This window comes from Sciurus carolinensis, chromosome 3, assembly GCF_902686445.1.
Source record: "Sciurus carolinensis chromosome 3, mSciCar1.2, whole genome shotgun sequence".
Taxonomy (NCBI): domain Eukaryota; kingdom Metazoa; phylum Chordata; class Mammalia; order Rodentia; family Sciuridae; genus Sciurus; species Sciurus carolinensis.
In genome coordinates this window covers 120,437,356-120,454,749 of record NC_062215.1, presented here as the reverse complement: position 1 = coordinate 120,454,749, position 17,394 = coordinate 120,437,356, and the positions used below count along the sequence as shown (strand labels likewise).

The 17,394-nt window shown below is 38.7% G+C and overlaps 1 protein-coding gene across 1 annotated transcript in view; it reads right to left on the bottom strand.

Annotated features, from left to right (window-relative positions):
* Nucleotides 1-17,394, bottom strand: part of Myo3b (myosin IIIB) — a 237,969-nt gene that overhangs the window by 16,116 nt on the left and 204,459 nt on the right. The window contains exons 19-21 of the mRNA XM_047544143.1: nucleotides 12,723-12,829; nucleotides 12,302-12,348; nucleotides 11,309-11,475 (exon numbers count right to left, since the gene is read on the bottom strand). Coding sequence (XP_047400099.1) covers nucleotides 11,340-11,475; nucleotides 12,302-12,348; nucleotides 12,723-12,829 — 290 coding nt within the window. The 3' untranslated portion in view covers nucleotides 11,309-11,339. The remainder of the gene's footprint in view (nucleotides 1-11,308; nucleotides 11,476-12,301; nucleotides 12,349-12,722; nucleotides 12,830-17,394) is intronic.

Sequence of the window (17,394 nt, the reverse complement as noted above, 5' to 3'; positions counted from 1 at the left end):
AGAACTCTGACAGTTTTTAAACTCTCAACTGGGTTTTTAAACTCTTACATGATTGGAAAGAATCTATAATCATTGTGTTGCAAGTACAATGAATAGCTACTCCAAAACATAAGTTAGTCTGCTGTCAGTTGTTAAGAATATCTGTTGAAGCCCTTGAGAAGTTAGGGATCTTGGGGTGTTTGATGAACTGGTTTCTTATCATAGCTAGCTTGCATGTGTTAATATTGGGGAAAAATGTGAATTGGCTAAGAAAAGTCATTAAATCATGCAGATATGTTATATGTACAGAAACTAAAGTTGCTCAGTAATAAGAAATCAGAGAGACGTAGAGTACTCACTCCACATTCCCTGTTCTCTTGTTAACCATCACCAAGAGATCAGAAATTTCTCTGTGAATCCATCAAGGTTCTTTCACACTGACTCAAAACCCACAATCATTTCATATTTCATAAACCAATAGTCTGGAAACTTCAAGTTCATTTCTAATTGTGCCCCCATGAAGGCTCTGGCAACCTATTCTGGAGTCTCCACAACTTTCTTGATGGCGGCACTCCTACACCCCTCTGCAGACCTCCTGCAGAGCTTAGAATTATTGCCAAGAAAGTTCTGGGGCCCAACTGCACAGACTCAAATCCTCAATCCAAATTGAGAGTTCTTGGATTAGTCACTGAATGCCTCCCACCTCAGTTTCCTGTAAAAATGGTACTAATCATGATGACATTTATCTAACAGGTTACTGTGGAGATTAAATGGAACAATGAGAAAAAGCCAGGCCTTGGCACACAGTAAGTACTTAATTCATGTTAATTGTTACCATTTGCGGATAAAAATTAGATGAAAGCATCAGTGTTCATCTAATTGAATACATTCTGATCACTCTGGTCCCAGGCAATTGTCAGTCCACTGTCAGTGTCTGCTGGCTCCTGGAAAGAGCAAGGTGTAGGACTCTGACATACCTGGATTTGTGTACTTGTTCCTCCCTACCAGCTCACTGTATATGGTTGGTAACATAACCTCACTCAGCTGACCATTTGTAATTTCTCCCTATTTAGCATAGCTGATAGGAAGACTACGTGGAAGGATGTCAGTGAATTGACCATTTTTGGGCAAAGGAACTGAATAGGCACTTCACAAAAGAAGAAATATGATTGGTTAACAAATACATGAAAAAAATGTTCAACATCTCTAACAATTAGAAAAAAGCAAATTAAAACTACACTGAGATTTCATCTCACTCCAGTCAGAATGGCAGTTATTAAGGATATAAGTAAAAATAAATGCTAGTGAGGATGTCAGGGAAAAGGTACACTCATATATTGCTGATGGGACTGCAAATTGGTGCAACTACTCTGGAAAGCAGTAGGGAGGTTCCTCAGAAAACTTGGAATGGAACCACCATTTGACCCAGTTATCCCACTCTTTGGCTAATACCCAAAGGACTTAAAATCAGCTTACTACAGAGACACAGCCACATCAATGTTCATAGCAACTCAATTCACAATAGCTAAGCTATGGAACAAACCTAGGTGCCCTTCAACAGATGAATGGATAAAGAAAATGTGCTATAGATACAATATGGAATATAGATTACAATGGAATGAAATTATGGCATTTGCTGGTAAATGGATGAAACTGGAGACTATCATGCTGAGTGAAATCAGCCAGTCCCCCAAAGCCAAAGGCCAACTGTTCTCTCTGTGTGGATGTTAATACACAATGAGGTAGTCGGGAGGGAAGAATAGAAGTTCATTGGATTAGACAGTAGTAAGAAAGACAGTAGAATGAGTTGAATATAACTTTCTAATGTTTACATATGAATACAGGACCAGTGTAACTCCATATCATGTACAACTACAAGAATGGGAAGTTTATACTCCATGAATGTAAGATATGTCAAAATACATTCTACTGTCATGAATAACTAAATAGAACAAATAAAAAATAATACAAATAACAAAAAAAAAGAAAAAAAAAGTCCATTTTTCTAAATATTTTAGTTCCAAAAATGACTTTAGATGTCATCAGATTATATCTGTAAGTATCTGGGAAATTCTTGCAGGGCACTAGGCTTGGTATCAATATCCTACATGTTAGAAGAATTCAGGAAATAATTTTGGAAAGAAAAACATCTCCTTTCTATTACAGTTTGATGTCTGCTCTGTGTAGAGACAAGGCTGGTTCTAGATAGCATGATGTCACTGGAGAATCTGGTAGGTTGGTAGAGAGAACACAGATTACAGAATAACTGAGCTCAAGTCTTGTCTTGATTCTGTTACTGACTCACTGCATGGCCCTGGGGCAAGTCACTGGGCCCTCTGTCTTACCATCTGTAAAGAGGATATTGGACCAGCTATTTCCCAAAGGTTCTCACTATTCTAAAATATAATCTCTGTGAGTGCAGGACAGTGTCATTATTTATATCCCTAAGCTGATCTGGTAAGTGACATCCAACCATCCAATGTTCCAATATTATAAAAGGAAGGTTAATTGGTAGAAGTATTGTCTTTGCTTTTAACATTGCAGGGATGAGCGGCAATAAGGGTTTTGCTGTTGTTTTATTTTTGTTTCACTCCTTTTGTTTTGAATGGTACATGGCCCAGTAAAACCACAAGAGGGTGTGAATGAAGAGAATACTCTGTACGACTCAGAAGACCAACATTTCTGGCTGTCATTGCCCAAGGGGCTGGTGTGGAGAACAGCGAATACTAGAAGTTCCTGTAAGTGGGAAGTGCTACCCTAAAAAGCAAGTAGATCCTTCCCTCGTACCTCTCACTGCTTATCACTGCTTTATGTAGGTCAAGGTAAATGCACAAAACCCTTCTTTATTTTTAACACAAGCATCCTAAACCCTGAGCTGGCTGGGCCTGCAGAATAGTCACAGGTTTGACACATTGAAACGATCTGAGCTGATGACCCATTCAGTCATTTAACTAATTGATTTGATCAATAACTACTTTGTGACTTTATTGAGAGGTTCTCAATGCATTAAGTGACTCAAACTACCGGGCGTGATTAGATATGCTATCATGAGTGAGTCATGATACAAACAAGAAAAAATTAGGAGAATATCTTAACAACCTTTTAAAATTTCCACTTTACATAGACTTTAATTTAGGATAAAAACTAATATATTTCTGTCTATTCTACACAGAAAAGGGGCACCGTATGTAAATAAAAAAAAAAAGAAGTCCCCAAACATTTACTTTACGAATAGTCTCTGAACTTTGAAATGTCTATAAAATGGTGTAGGTGATATGACAGTCCTTTTCTATTGGAGGTTATGTTAACTGTCACTAGGGAACTGGTAATAAATACCTTTCGATATCCCACAAATCAACATTAGCAAACATGACCCTGAGCAAGCCACCTTTCAATGACTAATGATTAACAAGAATCCAGGGCCCAGATACTAGACTGATTTTTCACTTTTGAATGCTACCTACTTCATTAAAAATAGAAAAAAAAAATTAGTTCCTCCCACCCTCAGTCTAAGTCTTATTTTGAGATGGCGTCTGACTAAATTGCAGAGACCGGCCTGGCGCTCATGATCCTCCTGCCTCAGCTTCCAGAGCAGCTAGGATGCACCCGACTTCCAGTTTAAATCTCATCCTGATCCTTTTCTTTAATCTCTGTTCATTTCCATCCCCCAAATTTGGCCAATCCTGCAATCTCTGTGAATTGCCTTTCCATCCCTTTTATTTCTTTTACCTCCAAATTTCTGGATCAGCAGTCTTCTGCCACAAGAAAGTAAAGTGACTGGCTAGTCACCCAGTTAATAAAAGGTGGAGCCAGATCTTAACCCATTTCTTTTGCCTGGGACAATCCTAAGTACCCTTCCTACACCTCCCTTCCCCAGCCCCTGCACTCCCAGGTGCAAAGGATATGTTCTCAGGATGCACTGGATTTGTGCCCCTTTCTCTTCTCCTTCCACCACTCCAGTTCAACATAATTTTTAGCTTTTGCTGCACTACCACGTGGGTCTTCCAATCCATCTTCTTGCTTCTTGCTTTTCCTCTTTACACTACTGCCAACAGGCTTTTTCCAAATCCCAGCTCTGTTCATGGCATGCCTCTGTACAAAATTCTAGAGGTTTCTCATTGCCTACTACTGAGTCCCAACTCCTTAACACAGAATTAAAAATCCTCCACAATCTCCAGTTTTCCTTTTATTTAAGGTCCATGCTCTGGTCAAACCAGAACAGGGCCAGAATCTTCCTTCTGCTTCAATCTGATTGGGCGCATCCAGAACACTTTTGGTTGGTCTGGTTGCATCAGGGTGCTTGGAATGTGGGGGCATGGGCACCATCTCTGACTCATACCAAGGATCCCTTGTGCAGCATGACACCAACAGCCCCATCACCCTTGTGTTAGGGTGCCAGTTTGTCTTATCTCACTCCATTTCCACTCTGCTGACCACTCAAGATTTTGGTTAAATTCTAATGTCTTCATGAAACATTCCTTACTGTGCCCCCTGATCTTACTTTGCATTTCCTAATGCAAATGTTGAGATACTAAGCAACTCGGTGAGACCCTGTCTCTAAATAAAACTCAAAAAGGGCTGGAGATGTGGCTCAGTTGTTGAGTGCTCCTGAGTTCAATCCCTGGGACCCACCACTCCCCACCCAATATCTAAGTATGTATCACTTTTCCACTTCAATGTTGTAAGCTCTTGCAGCAGCCCAACAATAGTACCTTAAACCAGTGGTATCTGGAGATTTGTCATCAGGCGTGGTACAAATAACTTACTCTTAATTATAGTCCAAGTACATTGACTAGAACACTTTAAAAGGGAAGATTTTATGGTATGTGAATTATATCTCAATAAAACCTTTTAAAAAATAAGTTTGAATACTCGTATTTGTAAATGACTTATTTTGAAATGATCTTAAGCAGGATCTGCTACAAAGACAGATATAACACACTCACATTTGTTTCCTCTGTTTCCTGAGATTTTATTTAAATGGCAGTAAAAAAGAACAAAGAGAGTAGAGTCAGTGGGCATGAAACTATAAGAGAGAATCGACGAGGAAGGAGAGATTTTAACATATTTCTGGAAGATAAAATATGGATGGAAGAAGATATTTGCTCCCAGTAATTCAAACTGCCCTCCTCTTAGTGTAAAATAGTAAGTTAGGATAAAATGTACACTATGCCTGATTGAAGGCACTGGAAGAAATAGAGAACCAAGGCCAAAGAGAAGTGACTGAGTTGAGAGAGGAGAATTTAGCATTTGAAACAGTTTTTCATCTGGCCAAAACCCAGAGGAGGTCATTGAGAAGCTATGAGGTTGAACCCTGAGGGACCAAGGGGACAAAAATTAGAGTTTTACACACCTACCCCTCACAGCGCGCGCGCGCGCACACACACACACACACACACACACACACAACTTTGACTAGGGATCATGAAGTGCTGCTCTCTGCAGACTGACCTTACAGGCACCACAGGTCAATTTCAACCACTCCCTGGCTCTGATGCTGGATTAAAGTGGTCCTGCTTACTCATGCCCCTGGTATATATTACTGTTTTATGGAGCAAGGGAATGTTATCCTGGACCTCCAATTATTTTTTTTACAAATAATTTTGCAGATATAATTGCCAGCATGCAATAAACAAATCACCAAGGGAGTGCAAAAACATGAGTGAGAACGATATTGTAGTGAAACGGCTAAAAACAAAACCTCGAAAACCAAGGATAACATCGAATTATATGTGGTCCATGGAATGAAACTAACAAATTCTTCAATTTCTGAATCATTATTGAGAGAAGAGAAGGAGTAAATAAATGGAAGGATATACCACATTCAGGGACTTTCCTTCATTACTGGAAAGATGACAATTTCTTCCAAATTGACTTACAGATTCACGATAATCCCAAAGAAGGGCTAAGGAACTGAACAGACACTTCACAGAAGAAGAAATTCAACTGATCAACAAACATGAGAAAATGTTCATCATCTCTTGCAATTAGAGAAATGCAAATCGAAACTACTCCAAGATTTCATCTCACTGTAGTTGGAATGGCAATTATCAAGAATACAAGCAATAATAATTGTTGGTGAGGATGTAGGGAAAGAGGTACACTCATACATTGCTGGTGGAATTGCAAATTGGTGCAGCCACTACCAAAAACAGTATGGAGATTCCTTAGAAAACTTGGAATGGAACCACCACTTGACCCAACTATCCCACTCCTTGGTTTATACCCAAAGGACTTAAAATTAGCATACTATAAGGACATGGCCATATCAATGTTCATAGCTGCTCAATTCACAATAGTTAAACTATGGAACCAACCTAAATGTCCTTCAACAGATGAATAGATAAAGAAAATGTGGTACATATACAATGGAATATGACTCAGCCTTAAAGAAGAATGAAATTATGGCATTTTCAGGTAAATGGACAGAACTAGAGAATATCATGCTAAGTGAAATAAGCCAATCCCAAAGACTGAATGTTTTCTCTGATAAGTGGTGCTGATCCATAGTGGATGGTGGGTAGGGAAGAATGAAAGAACTTTGTATTATGCAGAGGGAAGTGAGAGGAGGGGTGGGGCAGTGGGGTGGGAAGGACGATAGAATGAGACAGATATTATTACCCTATATGCATGTATGATTACACTGCTGGTGTGACTCAACACCATGTACAGTCAGAAGAATGAGCAGTTGTGCTCCATTTGTGTACAATGCATTCTACTGTCATGTATAATCAATTAGAACAAATTGGTTCTAATTGAATAAGTTTAATAATAAATAAATTTAATAAAAAGATAATCCCAAATAAATTCCAACAGTTTTTTCCTATAATATGCAAAGTCTCTTGATTTATGTAATGATGGAATTTTAGAACAGTAGGAGAAGAATGGCCTTTTCTTTTAATAGGGCTGAAATAGTTGAATATAGAAAATATGAAAATTGACCCTTAGGGCACACCATTCACAAAATTGGTTCTGGGTGAGTTGAAGATCACAAAGATATTTTATTTTAGGTTCTTCTGGAAGTGGAAAATATCTTCATGATGTTGAGGTAGAGTAAGATTTCTGAACTGGCCATAAAAAAGCACTAATCAAAAAGGAGAAGCTTGATAAATTGCATTATGTTAAAATCACACACCACTTTTTTTTTTCATCAAAGGCATTTTTTTTTTTTTTTTCAGTGCTGGGGATTGAACCCAGGACCTTGTGCTTGCCATCAAAGGCATTTTTAAGAAACTGAAAGGGCAATCTATCTAGTAGAGACAATATTTGCAATATGTGTAACTGAGAATATAAAATACATAGATTCCAATTAAAAGAAAAAACTAGTCAACCCAATTAAAAATGGGCATGTGACAAAAGAATTAATCTGAAATGGCCATGAAACACATAAAATGCTCTCAGTATCATGATTAATGAGAAATATGTAAGCTAGAATCATAGTGAGATTTGGCTACATACTCATTGGAGTGCTTTGATGAAAATGAGTGTTCGTGGCAAGAGTTGGTGAGAATGCAGATCAGTGAGCACACTCTTACAGCACTGGTGGGATGACACAGTGGTCAGGTCACTTGGGAACACAGTTTGGCATTATCTACTGAAGTGGAAAAACATATACCTTATATTCTGCAATTCCAATCCTAGGTATATAGTTAATAGAAAAAACACACAAATACTGAGAGACATATGATAAGGCTTACGGGAATAATTTCCAAAATAACCCCAAATTGGAACCATTTCACATTTCCCCATTAAAAGCAGAGGAGCTAAGTCAATTTTCATATTCATAGACTAGAATACTACATAGTCAAGAAAATGAGCGAGTACACATTTTACAACATAGATGAAGTTTACCAATAGTACACTGAATGAAAGAAATAATATCTAACAAAATCATTCACTGCATGATTTCATTTGTATGAAGTCCTCAAAACCTAACTAGAAGAGGCAAGACCTAATTAATGTTTGGAGATCCATGTACGTGTGAAAATCAAGGAAGGGTTGAAGCCATGAGAATGGATACCTTGGGGGAGGTGTGGGAGTAGTGATTGGGAAGAATCGGGAGGGAGATTACTAGGCTGCTGACAGGGGTCTAGTCTAGACCGTAGGAGTTTGGAATATAGTGCCAAACGGTCTGCAGTGAAGCTTTTAAAAGAAGTTCCATGCCCAGAATTATTTGTTTGTCCTGACATGATCTTGCAGCCTGCTGACTTTCTTCATGTCAGGTATCCTCACAGAGATACTACTGAAAGAGCAAAATTTTAATTAGTTAAAGTTTAAAAGGTCAAAGTCAAAAACAATTTAAAGTTATCAGTATTGGGAGAAATAAGGCGGCAGGGGGGTTGAAATAGATCTACATTATTAATATTAATAATAATTAATCAATAATAATTAATATTAATCAATAATTAATTAATTATTAATATTAGGGAAAATTAATATTATCTAAAGTGATGAAACAAGAAAGTAGAAGCAAATTAGCCATATGTCATTTAACAATGGGATATATTCTTAGAATGTGTCATAAGTAAATTTTGTTGTGAATACCATAGTGTGTTTATTTAAACTTAGATGGTCTAATCTACTATATACCTAGGCTATATGGTATGGCCTGTTCCACTGGAGTATGTGCAGTTCATTATTGACCAAAATGTCATTATGTGGCACTGTTTTAGTCAACTTTTTCACTGCTGTGACTAAAGGTTCTGACCAGAACAATTTTAAAGGAGGAAAAGTTTATTTGAGGGCTCACGCTTTCAGAAGTCTTAGTCCATAGAAGGCTGGCTCCATTCCTGGAGGCTGGAGGTGAGGCTGAACATCATGGGGGGAAAGTGTGGCAGAGGGAAGCCGCTCACATCATGATCAGAAAGCAGAGAGAGAGAATCCACTTTCCAGATACAAAATGCATACCCCAAAGCCATGCCCCAATTCCCACCTCCTCCAGCCACACCCTACCTCTTCAGTTACCACTCAGTTAATCCCTATCAGAGGATTGAATCACTGATTGGGTTAAGACTCTTACAGTCCAATCATTTCTCCTTTGAACCTTCTTGCATTGTCTCACAGGTGAACTTAAGGGGGACGTCTTACATCCAAACCACAACAGGTACATAAACTCTACTTAGAGGTGTTGTGGAAAGCAATTAGAATAATTAGAATTAGAAATAATTTTTTAAATGTTTGCTTCTGGTGAGGAATGTGGAGAGGACTGCTTTCCACTGTAAACCCTCTGAAGGATTGATTTTGTTTTTTACCATGTGCATATTACTTTGATAAATCTAGTAAGACATTTATGAGCTTCCAGGATGTATTATTCTCATCTACTTGAATTAGGAATTGCTTTTTGAGTTTGTGGCATTATGAATAACCCAAGAATAATGTCTTCAGTCTGTCTTATCTATGCTGCAGCCGATAGTGACCACTGTTTCCAAATTACTCTCAGGAATTATAGCTGTATCATTGCTTAGTTATTACAGAGCTTCTCAATTATAATTTTATAATTACTTTCTTCTTAACTTTATTTAGAGATACATTTAAATTAGAAACAAGGCAGGTTTATAGTTATGTTGTACATGAACAAGTGGGAAGTTGTAAACATCTGAAAAACAGCAATATTATCAAATCAAAAGTAGACTAATCAGTCGCCAGGTGTGGCGGTGCTCACTTGTAAGCCCAGTGGCTCGGGAGACTGAGGCAGGAGAATCATGAATTCAAAGCCAGCCTCAGCAACTTAGCAAGGTCCTAAACAACCTGGTGAGACCTAGTCTCTAAATAAAATACAAAAAACGGGTGGGGAGAGGGCCTGGGATCATGGCTCAGTGGTTAAGTGCCCCTGGGTTAATTTCCAGTACCAAAAAAAAAAAAAAAAAAAAAAAATCAATTCTAAAGTGGTATTTCCAAAAGTACTCATATATTACCCCACCTGAGGCATTATTTCTTAAACAATAAGACAAAGTTAATTTTTGTTTCTTTGACTTTACTTGCATGCCTTATAAACATTGCCTTTTGGTGGAAGAACTGAAAAAAATTCAAGATTCATCTTTTAAATGTAAAATTTACCTATTTAAGAGTTGACTATAGCTTCTTTTTCTTTTAAAACTCTAATTTCTGAGTCTTTAAAAGGCATTTCATTATTTCTTTTCATGAAATGTTTATTAATACCCTGTCTTTAAAAACTTTGATAACAATTTTTTATATATCTTTCAGGTTATTTTTCTCAAAATCTAGGTACCCCAATGCATACTATCTGCTAAGCATTTTAGAACTAAGAACCTCTGTTCTGAGAAAGGGTTATATAGGTTTTTGGTTTTTTTTCTATCACATATTATTTCACATGGAATAGGTGGTCAAAAAACATGTCATACTGAATCATACTGAGTATTAGAATATACCAGATAATATCATATAAGAGGACAAGCTCAACCTTAAATGAAAGCACAGCTTATGATGTAAGACTGATCAATCACTTATGCCATAAACTGAAAGGAACTGTCGTGTCAGATGTGTTTGTATGACCAAATGAAGCCTCTCCATCTATTCTGTATGCACTGGTGTCTATTCTGCTAGGCTCCTGTGCACATACAGATGGACTAGATAAGATCCTTCCCCCACAGCCATTCCCAGCCTAGTGGAGACAGCTGACCAGTGAGTGGGAGTGACAAAATAATGTGCCTGGACTTGGACAAGTCCAAGTTTTCTTTCCTTTTCACTTGTTTCTCTTTGCTCTTTAAGTGATGGGAGTGTCTTGGCAGGTAGAGTGCAGAGTTGAAGTCTTTCTCAATATAACAATTAGCAGGAGAGGTATTCATTTACCTTGTAGAAAGAATCTGATTTAGGCCTTTGTGTGGAAACACAGAAAATTTTTCTGAGCTAGGAGACCTTAGGGAACTCCTCCAGGATGCTGGGCACTGGGCAATGGAGCCTTGACCTTAGTGGAGGCAGAAGGAGTAGAAAAGTACTGTGGAGACAAGAGCAGGAAGGGAACTTCTAGGTCTCTGCAGGGGCGGGTTCTGTGTGGATGGAAAGGTGACGGTGGGAAAATCAAAGGCAGCTTATCTGTGTGATCGGCCTACTTTGAGACTTTGCTACCTTCTTAGATGCTGGGGACATGAACTGTCATAACTGTGGTGCAAGTGTTCTCAGCATCCCATGGGGATCCATGGGATGAGATAAGGAAGGACTGCCCAGCTCAGGCTGCACAACAGATGTGAGAAAGCAATAGAAATAGAAGAAGATATTTAGGAAATCTGAATTGTTCAGCAGGGCTCAGCACAGACGGTGCATCCAATGAAGCCTTCATGTTCAACAACAATAAATTATCGACTGTTTTTACCTTGGGCAGATTTGGGGTCAGGAAGCACAACTCAGTGTTGAGCAAAAGAGTTTCCCTGTGAGGTCGAGGAAAAAAAGAAAAGGTGGGCTGCGATGTTCTCAGGGATAGCAGCCACAGGGTACAGAGACTTGTAGTATTCATCTTCCCCATCCAGTGCTTTGATTTGGCTGCAACAAAGAAGAGGATTTTTCAGCAGAAAAAAGCAAACAAATGCCACAGTCATCACAGAGGCAGCAAAGCTGTGTGAGAAGTTGGAATGGAGTTGGGTTCCAACAGCAGAGGGAAGACACTTAGGTATCTCAGGGTCTCCCAGCACAGAGGTCCAGGGCTCTGATCCACCAAGCCTTTCACCTCTGGGTCATACACTGATAATGGATTCATTTTAGTAGTGTCTAGAAGTTGTGATCATCTTGCAACTTGATTTGTGTGATTAATTGCCTGTCTCCATCTGGTTTCCTCTAGATGAAAAAATTCCCCTCCTGATCTCACCCAGTTCTCAAACTAGTAGCGATCATCTACTTCACTGCTGTTCTCTGTGGAGATGCTAACAATGGATGAGCACAAGCTAACTTCTTAACTGTCCTCTCTTTCACCATTAGGGGAAGTTTTCTTTTGTGCATGTTTTAAGGCCCAGGGGTAGGATAACGTGGGCAGGAAGCAGCCCATTTGCACTCAGAAGAATCCTTTTATTTGTGGAAAGAGAATTTAATCCAACCCGCTACCTGTCTTCAATTATGAAGAAAGTACAATTCCCTAGAATAATTAGGAGAAATAACATTTGCCCTTAGGTGACAATCTCAGTCTTTCTGGACAAAATAGATTCAAGTTTTGTATACTTGCTACTGTGAAAAGTCACTTCCAATGTCAATAACAGTGGCAATATCCGGATTGAATATTTTTAGAAGCCTCTCTGGAAAGTTTTGCATTTTCTGTAATATCACAAAGGACCCCTTCTGTTTACAGTTGCTTAGAACTAAGAAGACAGATATTTACCCAAGTTTTCTTGGCTTCCTCTTGCTCCCTTGATATTCTAGAGTTCCCTGTGGAGAGGGCCAAGAACACACAGTCAAAGCAAAGCAGCAAGTCGTTAATTTTTAATTCAAAGTGATTTTGTGTTGAATGCAAGCAGATGCTGATAATATCAGAAGTCACAGCATAATTTTTTTGATCAAAGGGCTCAAGTGAGCCTGATGAAGCATGCATCTTGCTCGTCTTTGATAAACCACATCAATTATTCACCGTGAAGGCAGACATCCTGACATGAAAGCAACAGATAAAGAGCCTAAGCACATGTTCACGAGGAGAGCATAAGAGAGTGGGGGTGGGGCTGGAGGGGCTGGAACAGGTATTAATAACAGAATTATTAACTGGAAACAAAGCCAGCGAAGCAGCTTTATGGCCACTTTGAACTCACATTTAACTGGTTATAGTACATGGTGTCCTCAGGGCTACTCAACATTTTGGGCTGCTGACAGCGTCGGCGAGGTGTTCGCTGCTTCTGTGCAAGACCATTTTCTGAACCTGCAACCAGACAGCAACACTCGACTGTAAGCCGTTCCAGGTGTGGGGGAAATTAAGCGAAAAATGACTTTTATGTGAAAAATGATTTTTCACAAAAATTCACTTAGGAGGAGATGAGTCCTCTTTTAATGGGCACGCCGTGAGCTTTGCAACGACTGGGAGAAATGTCATCCTAAAAGCACACGCTCAGGAATGGCTAAGTATAAACACAGGCTGGGGTCTGTGACTTTGACTTCGTATTTCTGATCTGAATCAGCAGTCTGGCGTGACAGAAAGCAAATTGGTGTGTCCGTACTAGTGAGGGAGAGGTTGGTGGTCAGCCTCTGCAGAGAAGAGCGCCTTCAGTGGGATAACTCCATTAGGAAGACCAAGGCAATCTGGGATTGTTTGCACCCACATCCTTACAGTGAGAGTTCAAAGACATCTGGAGCACACATACTCTTGGGAAGAAAAGAAGCAAATCTTTTGGTGGGATACACTTTGGGAGAAAATAGCTTGAGCTAGCATTTACCGAAGTGCTTTGAACACTACCACTGATCCATGCAGTTTCTGGAGCGAGCGTCTAGGAGGGGAAGGAGGGTTATCCTGTTTCATGGACCAGCCTCTCCCTGTTAGCCTTGATTTAAGAACCCTGGACCAAGAGTGCACACTGGAGATTAAGAAACCACGCGTCAGATGAACTTATGATTCATTTCCCTCCGAAGCAAAAGATTCTTGTGGAATTCGCTGCCCTTTCGGCCGTATATTTGAATCTAGATCCAGCAGTTCTAACTGCTCGCCAGCAGGTGCACTCAGGGATACCGCCGTAGAACATCGTCCTCGTCCGCGGATGTCCCAGTGGGCGGGGAAAGGATGTTTCCTGGACAGGGTGTTTATGATAGACTAATTGTTCATCAAAAAGAATCAAAGATTTGTACTTTGAATCTTCTTTTAAACTTCAAGAGAGATTTTCACTACTGAAGGAAATTCTGGGGGATTGTTTTCCCTGTACATTTTACATATTCCTTTTTGGAATTTAAATTTAAATTTATTTTTAAGGTTACACAAAAACATTAAAAATTTACATATTAATGGAGTACCATGGGCTGTTTCCATACATATATGCGTCGCATAGTTTCAATCAGGTTAAACATATCTATCTCCTCGTTCATCGTTTCAAACTTGTTTCTTCTAGCTTTATGAAATGTACAGTAGATTACCGCTATCTATAGTCATCCAACTGTGCAATGGCAAACCGAAATTTCTTACTCCTGTCTAACTGTAACTCAGTACCCAATGATCGACCTTTTCCCACCTTTGCCTTCCTGTGATTCTTCCCAGCCTCTGGTAACCAGGATTCTACTCTCAACTTCCAGATCAACATTTTTATATTCTGCATGAGTGAGATCTTGCAATACCTGTCTTTCTTTTCCTGACTTATTTCACTTAGCATAAATGATTTCCAGTTGCATTTGTGTTGTTGCAAATGGCAGAATTTCATTCTTTGTTGTGGCTGAGTAGTATTCCATGGTGAAAATGTACCACTCCTTCCCTTCCCTTTCTTCCCTTCTTTTCTTGGGGATTGAATCAAGGGCCTCGCACATTCTAGGTAACCACTCTACCACTGAGCTACATCCACAGCCCTTTTTTAGTTTGAGACAGGGTGTAAGTTGCCCTCTGGCCTTGAATTTGCAATCCTCTTGACCTCGGGCTCCTGAGTTGCTGGGATTACAGTTGTGAGCCACTGGCACTTGACTTCCACATCTTCTTTATCTATTCATCAGTTGGTAAGACGCTCAGGTTGTTTCTGTTTCTTGGCTTGATAAACAGTGCTATATGAACATGGGAGTGTAGATGTCTCTTCAACACACTAATTACCCTTCTTTTGGATAAATAGGATTACTGAATGGCATAGTAGTTTTATTTTTAATTTTTTGAGGAACCTCCATACTGCTTTTCAAAATGGTCACATTAATTTATATTCCTACCTACAGTGTATAAGTATTCCTTTCTTCCCACATCCTCAACAGCACTTATTATCTTTTGTCTGTTTAGGAAGAGCCATTCTTGGCAGGGCAGAAACACATGCTTGTAATCCCAGAGGCTTGGGGGGCTGAGGCAGGAGGATCGCAAGTTCAAGACCAGCCTCGGCAACTCAGTGAGACCCTGCCTAAAAATAGAAAAATAAAAAGGGCTGTAGATGTGTTACTCAGTGTTAGAGCACCCCTGGGTTCAATCCCCAGTATTGCCAAAAAACCAAAACCAGGGGCTAGGTGTGGCTCAGTGGCAGAGTGCTTGTCTAGCATGTACGAAGCACTGGGTTAGACCCTTAGTACCACATAACAAATAAAATAAAGGTATTCTGTCCATCCCCAACAAAAATAAATGAATAAATAAATAAATAAATAAACCAAAAACCAAACCAAAACAAAAACCTCAAAGAATAGCCACTCTTACTTGAATGAGGTGATATCTCATTGTGGTTTTAATTTGCATTTCTCTTAACATTAGTGATGTCCATTTATTTTTTCATATACTCATTGACATTTTCTGTATCTTATTTTGAGAAATGTCTATTGCCCATTTTAAAATTGGGCTTGTTACTCAGCCATAAAAAATGATAAAATTATGGCATTTGCAGGCAAATGGATGAAATTGGAGAATATCATGCTAAGTGAGATAAGCCAACCTCAAAAAACCAAAGGACGAATGATATCGCTAATAAGTGGATGATGACACATAATGGGGGGTGGGAGGGGTTAGTGTTAGGGTTAGAGTTAGGGTTGGGGGGGCAAGAATGGAGGAAGGAAGGACTGTATAGAGGGAAAAGAGGGGTGGGAGGGGTGGGGGGGAAGGGAAAAAATAACAGAATGAATCAAACAACATTACCCTATGTAAATTTATGATTACACAAATGGTATGCCTTTACACCATGTACAAACAGAGAAACAACATGTATCCCATTTGTTTACAATAAAAAAAATAAATAAATAAAATTGGGCATGTGAGTTTTTTTGCTATTGAGGTTTTTGAGTTCCTTATATATTTTCAGACACTAATCCCTTGTCAGATGTACAGTTTGTAAATATTTTTTCCCCTTCTATAGGCAGTATCTTTGTTTTGCTGATTGTTTCCTTTGTTGAGCAGTTTTTTAGTTTGGCTAATCTCATTTGTCTATTTTTGCTTTTTTTTTTTTTTCCCTTCTAGGGTCTTATCCAAAAAATCATTGTGCATTCCACTATCCTGAAGCATTGTTTTCATGTTTTGGGGAATTTTTTTAAAATAGAGAGTTATTTGGCAAGGACCAATGTAAATAACAAATTATCTGTTTCCTAAGTATGAAGTTTTGTATCTTGAGTTTTCTTGAATTGTATATGTGTGTGTGTGTGTGTGTGTGTGTTTGTATAATGAATATATAATTATATATAATATGTATACAATTATATATATATTTGGACAAAATTAATCCTTGATTTTCTTGAATTTGGACATATCTGTGTTTGGAAAAGACTAACTCTATAGACTTTAAAAGCTGTCCATCTGACTACTCATTGTTTTTTCAAGAGAATGACTGATGCTCATAAATGTTGAATGACTTATTTTAGATCAAGTGGCAGGGTGAAGACCCAACTCTAGATCTCTTACCTTGTGTGTGTGTGTGTGTGTGTGTGTGTGTGTGTGTGTTTAACCTCAGCATATTGTCTTTCTTAACAAGAAACTTTTAAAGTCAAAAGTCTAAATAGAATCTTCATGAAAACACATTAATTAACATAGGAAAAACAAACAAACAAACAAGCAAAAACAAAGCACCTTGATTTCAGAGTTTCCACAGTTTGAAGACACATTTTTGTCTTCAGGAACACTGTGCAGAGCATAGGTCTGCTGTAGTCTTTGTTAGAACTGACATGGGTTCTTTTTGATGGTCCCAACACACCTACTTCCTGCTTGCTTTGCAATACCCATATTCTACAGGGTGGTAGTAGGAGGTAGGTGTGAGAACCCTTGTGTCATCTCCGTTCTGATTTATAGATTAATGAACAGAAGTCTCCAGAGGTCAGGTTGCTGGTGTGAACAGGCACTAGAGATCTGACATCTGCTCTTTCTTAGACCTTCTAATATTGCCGGAATTCTATCCATGGCAATTCAAAAGACTGATCTGAAATAGTTTTTGGGTTCAGCTGGAGTTCAGCCCAGTTCAGCTGGACTTTATATAATGTTTAAACTTGATCAGAGACTTTTATTTATATTCTTTCAATATATTCTTTCAACTGGCAAAGTTTAATTTAAGATGTGGTTCTCAACTTCTGCTCTGGATGACCTTACTGTTCCATGGGCTGGTAATTTTTGACTGTTGGAAGGAATTAAGTTATTGGCTATAATTTCATCAATTCTAACACATCTCACTTAAGTTAAAAAGAATTGTTGTGATTTTATGGCATCTACCTACACTAGAATCTGGCAAAACTGCCTAGTTTAACATTGGATTTTAATTTTTATTATTTTAAGTTTAGTATCTCCACGGCACAATATTCTGCAAGGAGTGCTGTAACTTCTAGGTGCTTTGCCATTGGGAAAAAAATCTAAGT